This window comes from Pangasianodon hypophthalmus, chromosome 13 (genome assembly GCF_027358585.1).
Source record: "Pangasianodon hypophthalmus isolate fPanHyp1 chromosome 13, fPanHyp1.pri, whole genome shotgun sequence".
NCBI lineage: Eukaryota > Metazoa > Chordata > Actinopteri > Siluriformes > Pangasiidae > Pangasianodon > Pangasianodon hypophthalmus.
The window spans coordinates 21,814,467-21,839,259 of record NC_069722.1 but is presented as its reverse complement, the minus strand read 5'-3'; the positions used below and the strand labels follow the sequence as shown (position 1 = coordinate 21,839,259).

Below are 24,793 nucleotides of genomic sequence, written 5' to 3'. Positions count from 1 at the left end.
CAGTTTGTCACTGTAAGCTGTAACCCCATTGTAATAGATAGCTCCAATCCACTCCAGAGCTTTTCCTGCAGGTTGTCGGATCCAAGATGTACCATCACTCGTAACTGAATATGAAACCTTGCAGGGGATGGAGAGACTCTGGCCTGGCTGGACTGTCATGGAAGCAGGCTGAGTCAGTTCCACACCATGCACATCTGTGGAGGAAAACACATGGTGATATCTCACACAATATCTGCTGCACATTTATTGTTATTGTAGTAAATGAATGAATGTGATAAAGCACTCACAGGAAGCAGCTGCCAGCAGGAGCAGTAGAGATGTAGAGAACATGGTGTGTGTTGTTTGTACTGGGGTCTTCTCTGTTCTCCAAAGTTTAACAGAGACCATCACATCACATAAATAGAGTGATATCCAGCCCTGACGCCTGGATTTGCTTATCTGCTGATGATGGGAGGAGAATGTATTTAAAACGTATTTAAATCATCAGGAGGAGATTCATCTTATGGGGAATATGTGGCTATTTAATAACTCTTTCAGGAAAATAAGCAATAACATGATGGTGGGATGAAGCAGAGTTACACTTACCATCCTAATGTTGATTTAAATAAAATGCTGCCTGTTACAGAGAAACCGCAAAGAGCAAAGCTCTCCATCCTGAAGATATTTAACCCTTATTATTATATCAGTATCAGTGTTTTCAGTTCAACTGGTTTGTTTATTGCTTTCACAGAGTGTAGTGAATTAATATGAATTTAATAATTATTATCAGCCAAATCCACTATAAGATACACTTTTTATTTAGAGATTTACAAATGACTGCATTACATTTTCTCTCACCTTTCATTAATTTCTTGATGTTAGAAATGATTCAGACATCACAAAAATAGTTTTCAGGATTATTTACTCTAGCCTCCTTTTTTCATAAAATGCCTCTTGAGGAGAATCTAACAGTAGATAGTCTAAGCACACACTGTCCTATCAAAACACAAATTACACAAAAGGACAGACGTCCAGAGCATAAATTTAGTGTTTTCAGCTTTCTGTTGAACATGTTTGGTATCTAGAGGAAACATGGCATGAACCCAGTAGTGTTATGGACTTTTAGAAACATTTAAAAATTAGACATTATGAATGCAGCTGTTTATCTGCCTTTAAGTGCGTGTATTTGTTTGCCTCACATCATTCTTATTATGAGATGTCATGATATAATGCATTACTCAGCCCTAATATATTCATTGTCAAGCTATTGATTGATACTAGATTTTAGCCTGCCTCTGTTCTACTGGAGGAAAAACCTACTAATAATAATAACTAAAGGTCTTTCAATAAGCTAAACATTTTTAAATGAGCTAAAACTTTATAAAGTTATATATATTAAACTGATTTAAATAATCATACTCAGAAATTTTTGCTCAGGAATAAGGAGAGTGGGATCTTCATGGTGAGTGTTGATGAGACTCGACTGCTCCACTCAGCTCAGCTGCACATAAATACTGCATGGACACACAGCACTCTGGATTTGCATCATGACGTCATGATGGAATAAATGTGCGAGTCCTGATGATGTAACAGAGGGGAACAGCAACTAAACCTTCAACACAACATGATCATCTACTGTGTTACTGTGAAACACTCAAATCCAGCAGAGGTTTCAGATCATCCTGCTGAGAGATAAAGGAGGATAACCTTTATATTTTTCTGTTCTTTCAGTTCATTATAATTTTTTCTTTTTTTTTTTTAATGTTAAAATGTTTTAAAGTGTGTCTGATAATGAGTGATACTGAATGAGTCTCATGAGTATGCATTTTGTGGATTCACTTTTTTGTCCACTTTATTTGTTGAGCTCTGCTGCCTCCTTCAGTTGTTTTAAATATTGCGCCTCAAACTATGAGAACAGACTGTGTGTTAAACACAGCACACTGCTGGAAACATGCTGCATTATTCCTGAATCCACTGATTAAACATTTATTCCAATTGTTTATTAAATATTCAGTAAAATTAAGGAATTAATTATGGTTCAAAAATTAGACAGTGAAGAATGTTTTTTTTTTTTCATTTAAAATTGACACAAGCTATTAAAACTTGATTCCAGTGAAAGAAAGTAAAAGTTCCCTTTCGATACTACACTCATACTGCATCGCTAGACGCTATGGAGAAAACTCCTTTTCTCCGATGACTGAAGCCTTTACAATCACGCAGTGAAACTGCACAGCCACTGGTTCGTGCAGTGCAATAAAGCGAACCAATGGCTCGGCAGCGGAACTGCACGCGCCTATGGCAAGGAAGCCCGCCGGGATGGGAGGAGCCATCTGGCTATATAAGCGGACATAGGATCTCAGATCAATTCTCCTTCAGCGACGAAGAGCATTCTCTACACTGAGGTACGAGACTGAAGCCGCTCGCCGTTGACACGCCTCGCTGCGGACAAGAGCTAATCGTCGTCGCCGTCCCGCTGTTCTCCCCGAGCTTCAAGCCGCCGTTCAGCGTCCGGCGCCGATACCAGCTCGTCCCCTGCCGCCATCCGGCGAGCTAAAAAAGAGCTAAAAGAGTTAAAAGAGCAAAGAGAGCTAAAAGAGCAAAGAGAGCTAAAAGAGCCTTTTTTCTCAAAAGAGCATTTTCCTCTAAAAGAGCAAGCGGCGTTGATATAATGCCGCGCCGCCTTTGCAGCTCGTGCGGCTCCGCTCTGCATGCTGATGACGGCCACTCAGAGTGCGTTTCCTGCCTGGGCCGTCCCCATGCGGAAGCCGCTCTGACGGAGATGGAATGCTCGCATTGTGTGAGCATGAGTCTCTCTTCTCTGCGCGCTCGGATCGCTTTCTTTTCCTGCGAGGAAAAAACGGCGAGGTAGAGAAGCGCGGTGCCCGGCCGCGAGCGAGCTGACGCCGGCTCAGACTCCGCGTGCCTCGCTCTCGCCTTGCAGAGAGGATTCTCCCATCTTTTTTGAGCGCCCGGACCAGCGTCCCTCGGCTGACGAGAGCGACATGGTTTTGTTTGGCGCGATAGAGGACAACCCGCTAGATGACAGCATGTCTTTAGAGGCGTCAGACGCAGAGGATATTTCGGGCTCTCCCTTCGACCCCGCCCCTTTGCCGTCTATGGATTCCAGCGTCACCAAGACGAGTACGGACGCCGAGCTCTTCCGCGTTCTCTCTAAAGTGGTGGAAGAGCTGGGTTTAGAGTGGTCCACGCCGGAGGAGCCCACTCGGAGCCACCTGGATGAATGGTTCCTGCCGGGGCGCCGTCAGGCTCCTCATCAGCGAGCCGCGCCTTTTTTTCCCCAGAGGTCCATGATGAGCTCACTAAGTCGTGGCGCGCTCCTTATTCGGCTCGCCTTCGCACGTCCGTTTCATCCGCGTTCTCCACGGTCGATGGCGCGGATGAAAAGGGCTATGAGAGGCTACCTCCGCTGGATGAGTCGGTGGCCGAACACCTCTGCCCACCCACTGCCATCAGATGGAAAGCGAAGGTCGCGCACCCCTCGAAACCGTGCAGAACAACGTCTGCCCTTGCTCGTCGAGCTTAGTCTTCCGCTGGGCAGCCTCAGCTCTGCATTCAATGGCCGCGCTCCAGGTTTTTCAGGCGAAACTCCTCCAAGTTATGGACAAGTCAGGGCCCGATCCTGCGGCCTTCAAGGAGCTGCGCAGTGCGACGGACCTAGCCCTTCGAGCTACGAAGGCGACGGCTCAGACCATCGGGAGGTCAATGGCCAATTTAGTGCTGTTGGAGCACCACTTGTGGCTAATCCTGACGGAGATCAGAGAGGCAGACAAAGTTCCTTTCCTCGATTCTCCAGTCTCTCCCACGGGGCTGTTCGGACCCGCCGTCGAAGGGTTTGCTGAGCGATTTACTGCTGCACAGAAGTCGTCCCAGGCACTGCGGCACTTCTTGCCGAAGCGCTCAAGCTCTGCGAGTGCCACCAATCGCCCTAAACCCGCCACAACGCAGCAGCCGGCTAGACCTGCGCCTGCGCCCGCTCAGCCTACTCAACAGCCTGAGCTTCCGCAGCGCTCCCGCTCGGGCAGATGCCACTCATTTTTGAGACGCCAGGGACCCCGGCCCAAGTTGACGCTGGATCCTGCGCCTCGGGCGTCGTCCTGATTTACTGGACAGGAAGAGGAAGGGGCAAAGTCTCGCTGTCGCCAGACCACCCCCGAAACGATCTCTGTTATGCCCCCAAGCACCTCGTTCTGTTCCGGGTGCCGGTGGCAATGTGTTTGTGAACGCTGTTGTGGATACTGGGCCCGTTCTGGAAGCGCCCATACGAGCAGCCGCTGTTATAGCAGGAGAAATAAAACACAAACAATTTCAGACAGAGAGCATACCTTCTCTTCCACTTACGAGTGTCAGATCCCCTCACGGCGATCTGCCACTCGAACCAGTCCAACCCCTCGCCACACGGGCAGAGGCCTGGCAGGCCATCCCCGGAGTGTCAGATTGGGTTTTGGGGATTATAAAGCGAGGTTATTCACTCCAGTTTGCTCGAAGACCCCTGCGATTCAGCAGTGTGGTTCCCACCTTAGTGCAGAACGAGGACGCTCACGTCCTACGCTCCGAGGTGATGGTCCTACTGGCAAAGGGTGCCGCAGAAACGGTCCTGCCAGAGCAGAGAGAGTCAGGCTTCTACAGCCGCTACTTCCTCGTCCCCAAAAAGGGTGGCGGCCTACGGCCCATCCTCGATCTCAGACACCTGAACCGTGCGCTCATGAAGCGGCCGTTCAGGATGACTACTTTGAATCAGATTCTCTCGCAAATTCGCCCAGGGGACTGGTTCTTTTCTGTGGATCTGAAAGACGCATACTTTCACATCCAGGTAGACCCCTAGCACAGACGATTCTTGAGATTCGCCTTCGAGGGAGTGGCTTATCAATACATGGTCCTGCCCTTTGGGCTGTCCCTGGCTCCTCGCACTTTTACGAAGTGCATAGATGCGGCTCTTTCCCCTCTGAGACAGAAAGGAATCCGCATTCTGAATTACCTCGACGACTGGCTCATCTTAGCCCAGTCAGAAGCCGAGCTAGTGTCCCACAGATCCCTCCACCTCAGCCACTTGGCATGCCTAGGACTCAGGGTCAATTTCGCCAAGAGCTAACTGTCCCCCAGCCAGCGAACTTCGTTCCTGGGGGCAGTGTTCGACTCAGCCCACATGAGGGTGGCAGTCGCACCAGAACGTGCGCTAGCCATTCAGCAGCTCTCGGCTTCCTTCAAAATTGGAGCCCTTCGCCCCCTCAAAACGTTTCAAAGGATGCTAGGCCTCATGGCCTCCGCATCACCAGTACTATGGTTGGGCCTGCTTCGCATGAGACCCCTTCAGTACTGGCTGAAACTACAAGTGCTGTCCAGTGCGTGGCGTCATGGTCGCCTTCGTGTCACGGTGACCCAGGCCTGCGTAGTGGCTCTGGTCCCCTGGAAGGAACCTCAATGGTTCAAATAGGGCGTAACCATGGGCATTATTCACAGGAGGAAGGTTGTCTCAACAGACGCTTCCGACAAGGGTTGGGGAGCTCTGTGCGAGGGCAAACCGGCCTTCGGCTCATGGTCGGTCGTGGAAGGTCGGCTACACATCAACTGCCTCGAGAAAAGCGAAACGCCTTTTCGAGATGGTAAAATGCCTTTTGGAGTGGGCACATCTCAATCTGCGGTCGTTGAGGGCAGCACATGTCCCTGGCGTGCTGAACCAAGGAGCAGATATGCTATCACGGAGCAATGTCCCCTCGGAGGAGTGGATGCTCCACCCGCAGAAGGTTCAGAAAATTTCGACGGGAATCAGTAGATCTCCCTGAAAGTGTCCAAAATACTATATCACAGGCTAGAGCCCCATCTACGAGACACCGCTATGCCCTTAAATGGTCGGTCTTCTCTGCCTGGTGCCCACCCGCGCGAAGATTCTATTTCCTGCGACATATCGGTGATATTGAGCTTCCTACAAGAGCTGTTGGACAAGGGCCGCTCCCCTTCCACGCTCAAGGTCTATGTGGCAGCTATAGCAGCTTCTCATGCTCCTATAGCAGGACAGTCTGTGGGTCGGAACAACCTAGTTGTTCGTTTCTTGAGGGGTTCCAGGAGGCTTAATCCGCCCCGGCCCCCTACCGTCCCTGTGTGGGACCTACCCACGGTACTGAGGGCCCTCAAGGGGTCCCCTTTCGAGCCGCTACAGTCTGTAGACCTAAAATCCTTATCGTTAAAGACCGCCCTGTTACTGGCGTTAGTATCGGTCAAACGAGTAGGTGACTTATAGGCTCTCTCGGTGAGTCCTGCCTGCCTCGAGTTTGGGCCTAACGACTCCAAGGTCGTCCTGAAGCCGATGCATGGTTACGTTCCTAAGGTGCTCTACACCCCCTTTAGAGCACAGGTTAGAGCCAACTCCACTCGGGGTGTAGCCTCGTCTTGGGCATGGTCTAGCAGGGTGTCCATGGCAGACATTTGCACTCTCAGAGTCGTCACTTCAGTCAAATTGACCTGAGATCCTATGGCACAATGCATGCTTGTATAGCCGGATGGCTCCTCCCATCCCGGTGGGCTTCCTTGCCATAGGCGCGTGCAGTTCCGCTGCTGAGCCATTGGTTCGCTTTATTGCACTGCACGAACCAGTGGCCGTGCGGTTTCACTGCGTGATTGTAAAGGCTTCAGTCATCGGAGAAAAGGAGTTTTCCCCATAGCGTCTAGCGACGCAGTACTCGTTCCCGTATCTCAGGGAACCGAGGTTACGTTAGTAACTGAGTACGTTTGCTGCCAGTATCACTTGAGCTGCAGTACCAGCCCATCCATTCCAACCCCTTTCCTGATGCATGTCGTATCCAGTCAGTACAGGAACTTGTGGCTGAGTAGCCAGTGATCTTACAGGGGACTGAAAATGATTCTCCAGGCTTAACCACCATGACTGCAGGCTGAACCAGTTCAATACATTTAATTCCTGTGAACAACAATCAAGCAGTTATTCAGCTGCATTCTTTCAAAAGGAAATATGTACACAACTCTCTGTATGTCTCCAAAATTCTCCACATACTTACCAGATGCAGCTGTTAACAGCAGGAGTAGAAATGTAGAGAACATGGTTTGAGTGGAACCTGAACCCAGAACCTCCCTTCTCCTGAGAACACCTCTAATATTTTATAAGGGGTTTGATTTGCATGACAGTGTTTAGGCTTTCATAAAGGCACAGCAGGCTTAAAGGCATGGGGCATTTCCTGCAAATGTAAAACCATGTACACACTCACAAAATGTAAAAGTTACTTACTATTTACTTACTAATTCATCAAACAGTGTGGATTATGCAGCCTGGATTAATGAGACACTGATATAATAGATCTGTAATGTCTTAGCTTCATAACAATGTTGTAGTTAGAGCTTATGACTTTGATGGAAATCCCAGGAGAACATGTTCTCATATTTATTACACTCTCTCAGTCCTTTGAACCTCAGCATGTTGGGTAGATGTTGTGTGAATGGAGAAAGAGTGCCCCTCACAGGCCTTAAAGCTTAAAGAAAAGCATAATGTTCATACATTAATAATGTGGGTGCAGGCTAAATATACAGTATACACTACAAGTCCAAAGGTTGAGTAAACTTTCTAAATTCAACTGTTTGTAAAAAAATGGAAAATAATTTGCACTACTGCTCAAATGTTAATGCAGAAAGTTTAAAACATTTTTTCCATCCATTTTGATTATACTTTTCTCATTTATTATTTGTGCTACATTGGATGTGATGAAAATGAAAATGTATGTGTGTGGTGGTCGGGGAAAACTCAACAGATGCAGGTGAAGCAGAATTCTGGGGCAAAAAAAAATTAGTTTTGACCAAAATCAGGTTTTTCCGTCTATAACACACTTTTACACCTCAGGTTTAAGAAACCATAAATATATTTCAAGACAGTTAGAAATGTGTATATTTCCTTCGTAATCTGGGCTAGGATTTGCAAAACTCATGTGGTGTAAGGATCCAGGTTAACAAACGCAGTGGTAAAAATGTGACTGTATATGAAATCTGTGAACTATAATTATTTTTCTGTAAAATAAAATAACCACACAGTTTTAAAACATAAGCACTGTTGAGTCAGGGTTTTGTCCACTGTTTATGGAGGAACATGACAATTCACATCAGAAAGATGCAATACTGTATTTTTGCTTTTAGTGATGTAAATAGATTTCTGTACCGGGTGTTTTTGTACAGGGATGTTGTTGATCTGTCTCACTGTGTGTTTGACGAGCGCAGTAATACACAGCTGTGTCTTCAGTCTGCATCTTCTGCCCTGTTAATGTTACTGTGCTGCTGGACGTGTCTCTGGAAACCTGAAACCTGCTTTTTAGTTTCTCACTGTATATAGTGCTACCATCACCACATATACGTCCAACCCACTCCAGAGCTTTTCCTGCAGGTTGTCGGATCCAGTGTGTACAGTAGCTGCTATCAGTTAATGAATATCCAGATACTTTACAGGTCAGAGTCATTGACTGACCAGGGGTTAATACTGTGGATCCGGTCTGGATCAGCTCAACACAGTGAACACCTGTTAAAGAAAAGTTATTTTAATGTTGTAAAAACAAAAAGCTATAAGTAACCAAAACTGGATTATATGTCAAATGGAAAAACACTTACAGTGTACGGCTGCCAGCAGCAGCAGCAGTAGGGATGTAGAGATCATGGTGTGTGTTGAAGCAGAATAAAAGCTCTTGGTCTTCATTGCTTAAATATATAACAGGGAAGGACATTTGCATAGACACACTCCTTATCTTAGAGGAAAAGTCTCTATGAGAAAACCTTGCCATCTCTCAAACATCTCTAATCTGTAATTTTACAAATATAATAATTTGTGACAATGTCTATTGTACCTGTTTATTTTTAAATATATCTATCAGTCCTGTTTTATTTTATGTTTTAACAAATCAGAAGATTAAGACATTGTTAATGAGTGAGCTTAAGGACTGTGAGGTGTTTTCAGGTGAATAAGCAAACACACTAGAATAAAACCACATTAATTAATGAATAAAACACAGAAGGAGGTAATGTTACAGGAAAACAAGCAACGACAGGGTGTTGGGATGAAGCAGAGTTACAGTTAACACCCAGAAGTTGATATAAAAAAAATGCAGCTTGTTCGCGAGAAACCACAAAGAGCAAAGCTCTCCATCCTGAAGATTTTTTCAGTGCTGAAAAATGAAAAGTTACAGCTTCATGCAATGAATCATTTCAACAGTCAATACAATTATATGTATTCAGTAATCATTCCCTCTGGGGGAATTTGACTAGAGTCTCAGTGTTCGATGTCTTACATAAACACATTTTCAATGGATTTTAGTATTCAAAATATATTTAAAACATGAGGATGAGATTCATCTTATGGAGAATATGTGGCTTTTTAATGGAACAAATCTTTTCCATGACAAACCTGTTTACCAACTTCTGATATTCTTATATCAACAACAGAGTGAAATTTTACATATAGAGAAACTCAGAACAAGGAGTAGATCCTAAATTTAGGGAGGTCATTTATCTGTGAATGTGTATATTGGTATTATCTAACATGTTTTAAAAAGGCCAAAATTAGGGTTAAGGGGCAGTAAGCATTGATACTAGAGGTGTGTGTGTGCCTAAATTGTTTTAAAACCTTGTGCTTTACATTTTATTACAGTTGAGTTCTGTATCGTCAGACACACTGAATGAGCTGATGATTAAAGTCTCTTAAACCACAGTGCTGTTGAATTCTCAGTTCTGATTGGTCAGAAGGTGTGGATTCATTTTCTAGAACAGCAGCTCTGGCAGTAGTGCTGGCTGCAAGGTTTATAACTGTATGGCACTTCACATAAACAGATTAATAAAAATGTGTGTAACTGTTGATATGGTGAGAATTTCTATGAAGAGATGTTTGTTTAGCATTCATGGAAGGAGTCTCCAGTGTCAGGACTTTGTATCAGTCAGAGGTAAAGCTGTAACTAAGTTTTCAGAAAGTCTTGAGAATGGAAGGCTTTGTGGTTTCTCAGTAACATAAGCTGCAACTTCATGAGAGAGAAAAAGAGAGAGGCTGGTGAGGGACCAACTGTTGATACTGCTATAACACAAGTCTTGAATTAATTTAAAAGATGTAATTATTCCCAAAACAGTGTGATAGAGGAATAAAACACTTTGGGACATGCTGTTATTGTTACAGGACAGTTCAGTGTGGAACCAGTTGCAGAGTGAAAAACCCCTGCTTGCTTAGAGATAAATGGGCAAGCAGAGTTTATATATAGATAAGATGAAGGTTTAGGGAAGGGTCTGGGTGTGTTTTGTGCACTTTTCAATTGTATTTTGTATCTTTGTCTTAGTTTCATTCTCTTTTCTTGGCCATGCCTTAAACCTCTCTTGTCTCTTCTTTCCTCCATTTTCTTTCTGCTTTACTTTTCAGTTTTTTTTCTAATCCTCTTTTATTCTTATCTTCTGTTTCTTTTTTTCTTTTCCTCTAGCAAAGCCCTGAAGTACCATACCAGTCACCCCTCTACAAAGGTGTGACAAAGGGCTGTGTTCAAGGCTGGCCTTAAGTAACCTGCCTGGCAGCTGCAGGCAATCCAAGTTAATCAGCCTGGAGAATTCTGGGTAACTGAGTTCTCCCACATGGCCACTCTAACTGTGTTACTAACAGATAAATGCTTTTTGTTTAGTATTTTAGAGAAAGCTGTCATGTAGAGTGTCTTTCCACTTTTAATATTTGGAAAAAGGTTTTCCTTATAAATATGTTCTATAGTGACTAGGATAAAAAAAAAAAAAAAAAAAAAAAAAAGATATACTTCCATGTTATGAAGGGGTTTGTGTACAGCTCTGCAACCTCATGTGTCTCTGTGATTCTCTAGCGCAGTAATACACTGCAGTGTCTTCTGTCCTCACTCTGTTCATGTGCAGATACTCCTGCATCTTACTGTTGTCTCTGAAGATGGTGAAGCAGCCATTAATTCCTGCCCTTTTCCAGGCACATGTCTGACCCAAGCCATCCAAGAGCTACTAAAATCAAATCCAGAGGCTGTACAGGTCAGGGTGTGTGATTCACCAGCTTTGATGGTCACTGTATCTGCTTCAATAGAAATAGTGATATAAAAACATTACAGAAATAGCCATTAAAGGGCAAATGTTTATTGCAAGACTCGAGCTGTGTTTTACAATTAAGCCTTTAAGAGCTATTTTGCCCCATTACCATATCTGCTTCTATAGCACAGAACTATACAGAAAGACATTAATGTTTTTTGATTAATTAATATGGTTACAGAAATAATGTAGACCACACATCATCTCTGACTCATTCTGATTGGACAAAGAATAAATGTAGAATGAAGATAAAAGGAATAGCATTGCATTTATTTAATAACATTTTGTCTCACAAGACTCTGCAAAAGTAATGATATAAGCAACAACAAGCAATTATCTTCCTGGAGTTTAATCTGAGAGTCATGGTGCTGGTCACAGACTGCCCTCTAGAGGCACAAAGGTCCAGTTTTCAAAATACTCAGATCTAAATGAAGTGATTTTAAAGCAACTTGTTAAAAAAAACTCAAATAGAGCTAAAGTACTAAGTAAAAAAAGTAAGAATTATAATGTGGAGCATTTTGTATGACCAGGATCAAACCGAGGGCCCTGAAGCTGTGAGGTGGCAACATTACCCTCTGTACCATATATATATATATATATTCAGAACTGACTCTGACCTAAGTAATCTTATACCAGCATAAATGTCCAGACAATGTTCACAATAAGCCACATGCAGTAAAAGTCAAAACATTTTGGTTCTTTTAGCTCCATGAATACACTGCTTATGAAAATGTGAGCTTGTCATGTGACTATAGCAAGCATGTGTTTTTGTACTGATGTCTAAGGAGAAGTATCACTGTGTGTGTCGGGCGCAGTAATACACAGCTGTGTCTTCTGTCCTCACGCTGTTCATGTGCAGATACACCTGCAGCTTACTGTCGTCTCTGGAGATGGTGAAGCGGCCTTTAACTGCACTGGAGTAATATTTGCTAACACTGCCATCTGAGATAGATGCAACCCATTCCAGTCCTTTTCCAGGAGCCTGTCTGATCCAAGCCATGTAATAGCTAGTAAAGTCCAATCCAGATGCTGTGCAGGTCAGTTTATGAGACTGATCAGGTTTGATGATGACTGAATCAGACTGGATCAGTGTCTGACTGCAGGAATCTGAAATAGAAGAATACACAAAGATAGGTGTTAAAGTAAAAAAATAGAACAACAAAAAGAAAAAGAGGGTTTTTTTTAAATAAGTAATAAATATTAATACTAACATTGAATGAAGATTGTTAGAGTAAAGTAACTCAAAACTCTGCCTAGTCCCATCTCAAAGAATTAAAATGATCACTGTTGCTGTAAATGAACACAAACTGCTGGTATGTTGTTGAGCTGAATGTATATCAGCATAAATGGTTCAAACACAGGATTTGGTTTGCATGGCACGCCCACTAGAGACATAAAACGATTCCCAGAGGAATAGCCATGAAGAGAAAAAGCTCACTGTAAGATTGCAGCTGTGTTTCATGCTGTCAAGTCCATAACTGCTCTTTACTCATTAGATATCATGTCCTTTTAGTACGTCACTGTGTAAGAACCTGAAGTTTTCTGATGAATAATCACTGAACAACACAAACATTTCAGAAACTGTATCGAATAGAAACTGAATGTAGTTCCAGAAATAATGCAGGTCACAATCATCACTGACTCATTCAGTCAGGAGCTCATGCCAATCACTTTTCTGTTCTTCTCACATTTGGAGTTATTATACATGTCTCTTATTATACATGAACACTTCGACCTTTACCACAAATAGCACAGAAGCAGAGGAGCTCAGTGACAGATTCAGTAAGGAATAAACCACTTGGGGGCATGCTGTTATAGGAAAATAATCAAGGGCAGGGTGGTGGGATGCTGTGTCACTTGAAGCGGTGTTATTATTCCCACTTAAAGTTATTTATTTTCCTACAGTAGCATGTGCTGAAGTGTTTAATTCCTCTAATACCTCTCTCTTATGTGTTGTGTATTTAATCAACAACAGAAATTAGTCATTAAGAAACAACTTTTTTTTTTTTTTTGGCGTCAGAGTTATCATTTAATTTAAAAGCCAATTATATATTAATTCAAATTCAATTATATGAAGTTACAAACTGCTTTCAAACATGTGATGCAAGTGGAATGTTAACTGGATATTCAGATGCATTTCATTTAAAAAGATAAATAAGATGAATAAGATATTATTAATAATAACTATGAACTGAGTAAACTTTTGTATTAGTTTTTGTTAAATGATTAAATGATCTAAATGTTTGGGTTGAAGTGTCTGTAATGTGGGGATTAGTTAATCAGTTAAATGTGCTTATTATTTAAATACAGAACTGAATTGTGATGAAGATGATGTTTTTGTGCAGCGCTGCAGCTTGTTGTGTCAGTGTGCATCACGAGTGCAGTAATACACAGCTGTGTCTTCAGTCTGGATGTTCTGTCCCCATAAGGTCACAGTGTTACTGGAAGTGTCTTGGAAGACGACAAACTTGTTTTTAAGTGAATCTTTCTTAGCAATATTCCCATTAAAATAAATTAAATTGATCCATTCCAGAGCTTTTCCTGCAGGTTGTCGAATCCAACCTGTTCCATAGTGGCTGCTGCTATCAGTGATAGAAGCTCCAGACACTCTACAGGTGATGGTTAAAGTCTCTCCTGGCTTTATAAGCACTGAGTCTGGCTGGATGAGCTCAGTAGCACAGAACACATCTGTGAAAAGAGAAAAAGAAAAGGTTGACATGTTGAACTGAAAGGATCAGATGAACTAATAAAGCTTAAATCCAAACACTCACAGGGGGCGAGAGCCAGCAGCAGCAGTGGAGCTGAAGCAAACATGTTTGTGTTGAAGGAGGACTAATGAGAAGCGCTTCCTCTCTAGATAAGCACGGTGCTAATATTACAAGAGGAGATGGAGATTTGCATAAATATTACAGAGAAGCTGTGTTGAGTGCAGCTCTGCAGCTGTTAATCACAGTCTCTTCCCATTTTGTCTCTATTTAACATCATTATAACTAATAATATGAATGTTTTGTGTTAAATTATTTAATTTGTTTTTATATTTACACAAATAAATAATGTAATTATTTCTTATTATTATATTTATAGTCAAAATTACACTGAATCTTTGCCATAATACATAAAAATAATAATAATTAGAAAAACAATTCTTTATGTCATTATCAGCTCTGTATCATGACGTACAGTGATTTCAGAACAGCGTGTAGCTAAATCTTTTTATTGGTGACATTAAAACTGGGCTCAACATTTAACATTATAATCAAACTGTGCAATAGAAAATGCCCCAGTCAAATCATTTTCATTCTGGTATAGACTGCCCTCTACAGGCTTTAACTGATACAGAGAGGAATTGCTGATTTCATGTTGATGAGATTCTAGGTTAGATGTTCACATCCACCTTCTCAGTCACTGCTGAAGACGTGTTACGGAGATCAAGTTTAGGGGGCGTGTCACTCTGTGGAATCACCTGACAACACTGTTACTGATAGGCTGCATGAATCTACAGTCTGGGCTGAACCAGATGTAACTGATAAAGTCACAAATCCCAGAATCCATCTGAACAGCACACACCCTCTTTATTATCTGAATGAAATTTATAACATGTGAATATTTGAGCTTCACTTAAAATAAATGAAGCTGTAAGTGAATGTGAAGTTTTTGTACAGCACTGCAGCTGTTTGTGTCAGCGTGTTCCCCGAGCACAGTAATACACAGCTGTGTCTTCAGTCTTCAGGCTGCTCATGTGCAGATACACCTGCTTCTTGCTGTTGTCTCTGGAGATGGTGAATCTTCCCTGAACAGACTGAGAGTATTGTTTAGTACCACCACTCGGAGCAGAAATGAATGAGGTCCACTCAAGGCCTTTTCCTTGAGCCTGTCTAATCCAGGATATCTCTGCATCACTATCACTAATCCCAGAGTAGGTACAGGTGAGTTGATGAGATCCTCCAGGTTTAATGACCACCAGCTCAGACTCGGTCAGTGTCTGACATCCGCAACCTGTCAAATACATTTAATCATTTCATAGTCCTACATAATCACACAATATATATCAGTATTACATGCACAAATAAGCTATTACTCACAGGTTATGGTCAATAATGTCAAAATAAAACAGTAATTGATTTGTGGTTGCATGGCTGTTCCTGAAAAAAGTCTAAACTCAGTGGAAATAATGCAGCTGGAGTCTGTGCTTATAAAGGGAAAGTGTCATTTGCATGTCCAGCCCCTAGAGGAGTTATAGACTATAAGAAACATTCTGATATTCGGGTAAAACATGATCAATTCAAGCAATATGCGTTGTACTGTATATGGGAATAAAGATGTAGGTTATTTGATATTAGTGAGGCAAAAGTATCATAAAACATATGACTGTGCTTTTGTTCATTCTCGGAGTGAAATTTAACATGGCACATTTTTTAAGACATGGCACATTTTTGATATTAAAAATATGTTGTAGATGTACCAGGATTTCTAGTCTAAAAAGTTGTTTCAAATTCAGTCATATTCTTCATATTTTGTTTTTAATTTCATTTTTTTAAGCATGTATAACTTCCCGTCTAGAGGCTAAGTGTGTGTATGTGGATGTGTAAAGCTTTCGTGTTTTATATTATACTTGGCCTTGTTTCATAACTTTTGTTAAAACAAAACAAACTAAATACTTATTTGAAACAAATCCATCTTTCAAATCACATATTTTTTCTGCATTTTTTAAGGTTTTGGTTGCAGAGTTTGGAGAGCCGTTGTGATTATTTGGTTATTAACTGCAGAACAGGTTGGATTTACCAGCTGAAGTTACCAGTTTGATTTGGATAATTGCTCAGCAGTGGGTAGCATCGATGCCTCACAGCTCCACGGTCCCTGATTCGATCCTGAGCTCAGGTTATTATCTGTGTGGAGTTTCGCATGTTCTCTGTGTATCTGTGTGGGTTTCCTCCAGGTTCTCCGGTTTCCTCCAACCTCCCAAAAACATGCTGATGGTGAATTGGCTAATGTAAATTACCCCTGGGTGTTAATGAGAGTGAATATGGCATCATATATATCCAGGGTGTATATCTGCCTCGTGCCCAGTGTTACTGGGATACACTCCAGACTCACCACAACCCTGACCAGAGTAAAGCGTTTACTAAAGATAAATGAATGAGTGAGTGAATGAATAATTATGGCTGGTGATTTTGAATAATTATATATTTTTTATTTAGGGCTGGACATGTATAATCCTTCTTCCTTTACCTTTAACAGTTCAGGAGGCTACACTATTGTTAAAATTAATGTTTAGAGTTTTAATCTTAACTACTTTTTAAATAAATGATATTACTAAACCTTATTTTTAAATGTTCATGTCTGGGATATGATCATAGCAGTATATATCACATCTTATTCCAGTAGTGTTGGTTATTTATTAATAATAAGAGCACAGACATTTGTCCTCTTGTGGATGCCAGAACACAAACCAAGACTGTAAGATTATTGTAGCACTCTGCATTGAGTAAACGTACTTTCCAGGCAACAAGATCCACAACTTCTGTGCTCTGTCATCTCTGTAGATGGGGAGATTTAGCTACGATTTATCAGAGTCATTTAGAGAACTGGAATATGAAGCTCATTAAGGCCGTTAAAGCCAAACTTACAGTATACAGATACAGACATTATGTGTGATCAGAAATGATATCATCTGGCCTTTAGAGATTCTGAATGCTGCAGTAACACTTTATAGCCTTAAAATTCAAGAAAACATTACAATGTATAATACAAATTTATTCATTCACAGTCTCTGGTTTGTAATATAAACAAGTGTAAACAAGATGTAATTGAGCAGTTTATTAACCATAGTAAAAGAGTCAGAATATATTCATGCTTTGCATAAATGACAACAGTAATGACTTGTTCAGTAAAATGCTGTGTGATTAAATGTGTGTGTGGTTTTTGTACAGCTGCTTCCTCAGCTTCAGTCACTGTGGCTTGTCGGGCGCAGTAATAAACCGCAGTGTCCTCTGTCCTCAGACTCTTGGCCTCTAAGTACTGTGTGCTTGCTGGGACGTCTTCTGTAAAGATGAGCTGGTTTTTCACTGACTCTGCATATGTTGCTTGATTATCGCCTGTACTCATCCAGCCAATCCATTCCAGAGCTTTCCCTGGTTTCTGTCGTACCCAGTGTATGTTGTTGCTTGTCATTGAATATCCACTGATTTTACAAGAGATCTTCACAGTTTCTCCAGGTCTCTTTACCACAGCAGGAGACTGGTCCAGTCTGATCTCAGCACTGCAAAAACCTGCCAGATAAAACAATCAAAAATAATCATTAATGCGTTAAATCATACACTCAGTGGAAAACATATAAAGAAGTCTCAGATACCTTGTGTTAACATGAGTATAAAAATGCCCTGCTGAATGACACTTAGCCCCATAATCAAACTCTGTGATGGTTGGAAGTTCTGTAATTCAGGTGGGTGATATGAGCTTTAGCTGAGCAACAAGCTGATTTTTATGCAGAGCAAATAATAAGAGGATGGATTTGCATAGACATCCTTTTACCCAATAGAGTCAGGTCTATAATATGAACATCCAGGGGCTGATTTTGCATGTGCCAAGGTTGAGAGCGATGTCACATTTTACAGTTTGCCAGTTCAGATTAGTGGCTGTTTTTAATAATTGGTGTACATGCAAGTAACCTTCAAAGTTCTTGTAGTTTAGGAATTTCCTTCACTTTAGAGATGATTGTTCATTATTAATGAACATATTTTATATAATGAATAAATAATGCTTTACTTCAATTAGCAACTGAACACTGTTTTATTTAACATGGGAATGCTTAATGTAAATGTTTAAATATGATTCGATGTTTTTAGGCAAAGTCTATATAGGTTATAATTTACATCTTGTCTGAATTGATATGTTGGGTGTGTTACTGCTGTTGTTATTTAGAGGATGCTTCTGCTCCTAGTTCTGAGAGATAATACTTGTGTCTTTTCTCATTTCAGAAAATGCTTCCTTTAAAAGCAAGTTTCGTGACTTTTACCTCAGTAGAAGTGAACCACTGCCCTCTACAGGAGCAAAAACATTTACACTTTGCTTCTGTTCTTGCAGATGTGTGTTTTGTACTGAGCTGAGTGTGTGGAGCTTCTATCACTGATACCAACATCCACTTTACACAGCTCAGATTCAGCAACCTGCAGAAAAGCTTTGGAATGGATTGATGTTGAGGCCAAAGATGAAAGATTATGTTGATGTGCTTTTATCTTTGAAATACAGAGGGGTCTTAGCCCTGCTAGCTCATTTATAGCAGGCGTCCCTGGGGACAAGTGTACTGCAGAGAGATGAACATGAACAGGGATGTTTTTGTACAGGGCTGCAGTGAGTTTGTAGTGCTGTGTCTCTGGCGCAGTAATACACAGCCGTGTCCTCAGTCTGAAAGTTTTGTCCTCTTAAATAAACTGTGCTGCTGGATGTGTCCTGGCTGAAACTGATCTTGCTCTTCATTGTGTCTTTGAGATTAGTGCCACCACCATCACACAGATATCCGAGCCATTCCAGTGCTTTCCCAGCAGGTTGTCGTATCCAGTGAATACAATAACTCGACTCTGAGACTTTACAAGAGATGGAGAAGGACTCTCCAGGTTTCACGAGCACAGAGGCTGACTGAGTGAGCTCCACACTGCCAACACCACCTGTGAATAACAGCAATAGAACATCATCAAATGTCTTCAAATCATTTTCACAACCAGATATCAAATCTAAACTCATTCAGCCAACATGGAGACTTACAGAATGCAGCTGTTAGCAGCAGCAGCACTGATGAGAACATCGTTGTTTGGGTAATTAACTGAAGTGAATTAAACTGCTCAGCTGCTCTCCTCCTCCTCACCACACACACACTCACACACACAGATCTCCTTAATGTAAGAGACACGAGTGGAGGATTTGCATAAAATGTATCATCAACTACTGCATGACCTTGAAGACTCAGGTTTACTAATTTATTCATTAACATTCTTTCTCTTTGAAAACTCAGTCAATTCTTTTTAAAATTAGTCTGAAATAAACACAACACTAATGAATCTCTGTGAACAACTGATTAGACCATAACATTTTTATTCTGCGAAAAAGCTAAATAGCTGAACAATCATCTAAAATACACCTTTCTCACTTAAATAGTAGGTGCTGTGGTCAGAAGGTGTTAGTTACATTTCTATAACAGCGGCTCTGACAGCTGTTCCAGCTGCAAGGTTTACAGAGAGACGCTCGTTTTAATATCTTATCGTACAATTTACACAGAGACTTATATAATGAAAACTCCACTTAAATTGATTAAAAAAACATGTGTAGCATTGTTGATATGGTGAAGATTTGTGTGAGGAGTTGGGATGTAGGGATATGAATACATTATTTGGAATGAACAGATAATATGTTCTGAACAGATACTAATACAAATAGGAGGTTTGTTTTTAGGAATCCTGCAGGAAATCTGGTTGAGACTAGAGGTGTGTATTGGGACTGGGATGCCTATTAGTTTGTTGGTTGAGGAACTGTCAGAGCCACAATTCACACACCATGCTGAGAGTACTGGAGTTTCTACCTCCATGGGATTTTTTTTTTAATTGATTTGTTGAGCTCTGCTGCCTCCTACTGTGTTTTGAAGTTATTGGACCTCAGCATGTGACAACAGACGGTGTGTTAAACACAATAAACTGTTGGAAACATGAATCCACTGATTAATCATTTATTTTTATTGTTGAATAAATATTCTGTAAAATGAAGGAATGAATAAAAATTAAAAATGACCTCTCTTGGAAGAACATAATTTTTATTCAATTATTTTATTGAAACTACAGTTTGTGTGTTTGACCTGACACAAGATCTTAAAACTACTCTAAAAAAGAAAGTAAAAGTGTGAGTGAGATGGTTTATTAGTTGCATTGAGAGGATGTCTCTAACAGGTCTCAAAGTTTTTGTAAGGGGAATCCACTATTCTGTGTCACTGTGAGCCTTTTGTGCAGTAATACACAGCTGTGTCTTCAGTTTGCAGATTCTGTCCTCGAATTGTTATTGTGTTAGTAGCCGTGTCTCTGGAGATGCTGAACTTGTTTTTCAGTTTGTCACTGTAAGCTGTAACCCCATTGTAATAGATAGCTCCAATCCACTCCAGAGCTTTTCCTGCAGGTTGTCGGATCCAAGATGTACCATCACTCGTAACTGAATATGAAACCTTGACCTTGACACTTGCACTTGTATTTGCTTATCTGCTGATGATGGGAGGAGAATGTATTTAAAATATATTTAAATCATGAGGAGGAGATTCTTCTTATGGGGAATATGTGGCTATTTATTAACTCTTTCAGGAAAATAAGCAATAACATGATGGTGGGATGAAGCAGAGTTACACTTACCATCCTAATGTTGATTTAAATAAAATGCTGCCTGTTACAGAGAAACCGCAAAGAGCAAAGCTCTCCATCCTGAAGATATTTAACCCTTATTATTATATCAGTATCAGTGTTTTCAGTTGAACTGGTTTGTTTATTGCTTTCACAGAGTGTAGTGAATTAATATGAATTTAATAATTAATATCAGCCAAATCCACTATAAGATACACTTTTTATTTAGAGATTTACAAATGACTGCATTACATTTTCTCTCACCTTTCATTAATTTCTTGATGTTAGAAATGATAATTCAGACGTCACAAAAATAGTTTTCAGGATTATTTACTCTACTTTCCTTTTTTCATAAAATGCCTCTTGAGGAGAATCTAACAGTAGATAGTCTAAGCACACACTGTCCTATCAAAACACAAATTACACAAAAGGACAGAGGTCAGGAGCTTAAATTTAGTGAGGTTTTTTTCTTTTCAGCTTTCTGTTGAACGTGTTTGGTATCTAGAGGAAACATGGCATGAACTCAGTAGTGTTATGGACTTTTAGAAACATTTAAAAATTAGACATTATGAATGCAGCTGTCTATCTGCCTTTAAGTGTGTGTATTTGTTTGCCTCACATCATTCTTATTATGAGATGTCATGACATAATGCATTACTCAGTCCTAATATATTCATTGTCAAGCTATTGATAGATACTAGATTTTGGCCTGCCTCTGTTCTAGTGGAGGAAAAACCTACTACTAATAATAACTAAATGTCTTTCAATAAGCTAAACATTTGTAAATGAGCTTAAACTTTATAAAGTTATATATATTAAACTGATTTAAATAATTCTGCTCAGAAATTTTTGCTCAGGATTAAGGAGAGTGGGATCTTCATGGTGAGTGTTGATGAGACTCGCATCATGACGTCATGATGGAATAAATGTGAGTCCTGATGATGTAACAGAGGGGAACAGCAACTAAACCTTCAACACAACATGATCATCTACTGTGTTACTGTGAAACACTCAAATCCAGCAGAGGTTTCAGATCATCCTGCTGATGACAGAGAGATAAAGGAGGGTGTAATGTATATTTTTCTGTTCTTTTAGCTCATTATAATTTTTCACTCGTTTTGCATTTTAAAATGTTACATATCTGCAGTAAATCTAGGTAAAGAGAAACAAAATTCATCATAAATCATGCAAATAGTGAAAACATCTCTTTAAAAAAAGACAGATGTGTGTCTGATAATGAGTGATACTGAATGAGTCTCATGAGAATGCAGTTTGTGAATTCTCTGTTTGTTGCACTTTATTTGTTGAGCTCTGCTGCCTCCTTCAGTTATTTCAAATATTGCACCTCAAACTATGAGAACAGACTGTGTGTTAAACACAACACACTGCTGGAAACATGCTGTATTATTCCTGAATCCACTGATTAAACATTGATGAACATATGTAGAACATATTTAAATCATGGGGAGGAGATTCAGCTAATGGAGGAAACGTGGCTTTTTAATAAAAACTAATTCTCATACATAATCACACAATTCACAACTTGACCTTTTATGAAGGATAAGGTAACGGCTACAGAAAGTTCTTGTTGGTGATGTGATTATAATAGTTATGTTTCTGTGAGAGAGAAATTAAATACGGTTTATACCAGAGTGCTGTTTAATGCTCCATTCTGATTTCCTTGTTATAGGAAAATAATCAGCTTAAGGGTGGTAAGAGTAACTCCGCTTCATGTCGAGGCACATCACATCACCCTGTCATTGATTATTTTCCAATAACAGCATGCTCCCATGTGTTTTATTCCTTACTTAATAGCCATTCTGTATCTTTTTGTTTTGGCAGATTAACTAACATCGACTGAATGTGTAAACCAAACTCCGAGTGTTCTGGACTCTTCACTGTGTGTGTATAATGTGCAGCAATGTTACAGATGTAGAATTAGGGTTTAAAATCTAAAAGGCAAACAAATTAAACAAATAACCAAACAAAAAGTCAGACTTGAACTTGTGTTCATTTTGTTATATGCACACTCTTTTTGGTTAAAATATTTCTAGCAGTTTTCTGTACTGGGTGTTTTTGTACAGGGATGTTGTTGATCTGTCTCACTGTGGATTACGAGCGCAGTAATACACAGCTGTGTCTTCAGTCTGCATCTTCTGCCCTGTTAATGTTACTGTGCTGCTGGACGTGTCTCTGGAAATCTGAAACCTGCTTTTCAGTTTCTCACTGTGGTAAGTGTTACCGCTACCCACATGCATGTCCGATCCACTCCAGAGCTTTTCCTGCAGGTTGTCGTATCCAGCCTGTACAGTAGCTGCTATCAGTTAATGAATATCCAGACACTTTACAGGTCAGAGTCATTGACTGACCAGGGGTTAATACTGTGGATCCGGTCTGGATCAGCTCAACACAGTGAACACCTGTTAAAGAAAAGTTCTTTTAATGTTGTAAAAGCAAAAAGCTATAAGTAACCAAAACTGGATTATATGTCAAATGGAAAAACACTTACAGTGTACGGCTGCCAGCAGCAGCAGCAGTAGGGATGTAGAGATCATGGTGTGTGTTGAAGCAGAAGAAGTAAAAGCTCTTGGTCTTCATTGCTGAAATATATAACAGGGAAGGACATTTGCATAGACACACTCCTTATCTTAGAGGAAACGTCTCTATGAGAAAACCTCGCCATCTCTCAAACATCTCTAAACTGTAATTTTAAATATATAATAATTTATGACATTGTCTATTGTACCTGTTTATTTTTAAATATATCCATCAGTCCTGTTTTATTTTATGTTTTAACAAATCAGAAGATTAAGACATTGTTAATGAGTGAGCTTAAGGACTGTGAGGTGTTTTCAGGTGAATAAGCAAACACACTAGAGTAAAACCACATTAAGTAAGGAATAAAACACAGCAGGGGGTACTGTTACAGGAAAACAAGCAATGACAGGGTGTTGGGATGAAGCAGAGTTACAGTTAACACCCAGAAGTTGATATAAAAAAATGCAGCTTGTTCATGAGAAACCTCAGAGAGCAAAGCTCTCCATCCTGAAGATTTTTTCCATGCTGGAAAATGAAAAAAGTTACAGCTTCATGCAATGAATCATTTTTAACAGTCAATACAATTATATGTATTCAATAATCATGGACTTTGGTCCTCTGGGGGAATTTGACTAGAACAGTCTCAGTGTTCGATGTCTTACATAAACACATTTTCAATGGATTTTAGTATTTAAAATATATTTAAAACATGAGGATGAGATTCATCTTATGGAGAATATGTGGCTTTTTAATGCAACAAATCTTTTCCATGACAGAAACCTGTTTACCAACTTCTGATATTCTTATATCAACAACAGAGTGAAATTTTACATATAGAGAAACTCAGAACAAGGATTAGATACTAAATTTAGGGAAGTAATTTATCTGTGCATGTGTATATTGGTATTATCTAACACGTTTTAAAAAGGCCAAAATTAGGGTTAAGGGGCAGTCAGCATTCATACTAGAGGTGTGTGTGTGCCTAAATTGTTTTAAAACCTTGTGCTTTACATTTTATTACGGTTGAGTTCTGTATCGTCAGACACACTGAATGAGCTGATGATTAAAGTCTCTTAAACCACAGTGCTGTTGAATTCTCAGTTCTGATTGGTCAGAAGGTGTGGATTCATTTTCTAGAACAGCAGCTCTGGCAGTAGTGCTGGCTGCAAGGTTTATAACTGAATGGCACTCCACATAAACAGATTAATAAAAATGTGTGTAACTGTTGATATGGTGAGAATTTCTATGAAGAGATGTTTGTTTAGCATTCATGGAAGGAGTCTCCAGTGTCAGGACTTTGTATCAGTCAGAGGTAAAGCTGTAACTAAGCTTTCAGAAAGTCTTGAGAATGGAAGGCTTTGTGGTTTTTCAGTAACATAAGCGGCAACTTCATGAGAGAGAAAAAGAGAGAGGCTGGTGAGGGACCAACTGTTGATACTGCTATAACACAAGTCTTGAATTAATTAAAAAAATGTAGTTATTCCCAAAACAGTGTGATAGAGGAATAAAACACTTTGGGACGTGCTGTTATTGTTACAGGACAGTTCAGTGTGGAACCAGTTGCAGAGTGAAAAACCCCTGCTTGCTTAGAGATAAATGGGCAAGCAGAGTTTATATATAGATAAGATGAAGGTTTAGGGAAGAGCCTGGTGTGTTTTGTGCACTTTTCAATTGTATTTTGTATCTTTGTCTTAGTTTCATTCTCTTTTCTTGGCCATGCCTTAAACCTCTCTTGTCCCTTCTTTCCACTTTTCTTTTCAGTTTCTTTTTAAGTCTTATCTTCTGTTTCTTTCTCCTTATACACTTTCTTCTAGCAAAGCCCTGACATACCA

The 24,793-nt window shown here is 40.4% G+C and overlaps 2 gene segments (V, D, J or C); both read right to left on the bottom strand.

Annotated features, from left to right (window-relative positions):
* Nucleotides 1-11,102: 11,102 nt before the first annotated feature.
* Nucleotides 11,103-12,395, bottom strand: LOC117598873 (Ig heavy chain V region 6.96-like). The segment is given in 2 exon segments: nucleotides 11,103-12,159; nucleotides 12,264-12,395. Coding segments are annotated over 2 exon segments (366 nt in total).
* An 843-nt stretch (nucleotides 12,396-13,238) lies between these two features.
* On the bottom strand, nucleotides 13,239-14,050 carry LOC117598863 (immunoglobulin heavy variable 4-39-like). The segment is given in 2 exon segments: nucleotides 13,239-13,740; nucleotides 13,824-14,050. Coding segments are annotated over 2 exon segments (369 nt in total).
* Between the last annotated feature and the right edge of the window lie 10,743 nt (nucleotides 14,051-24,793).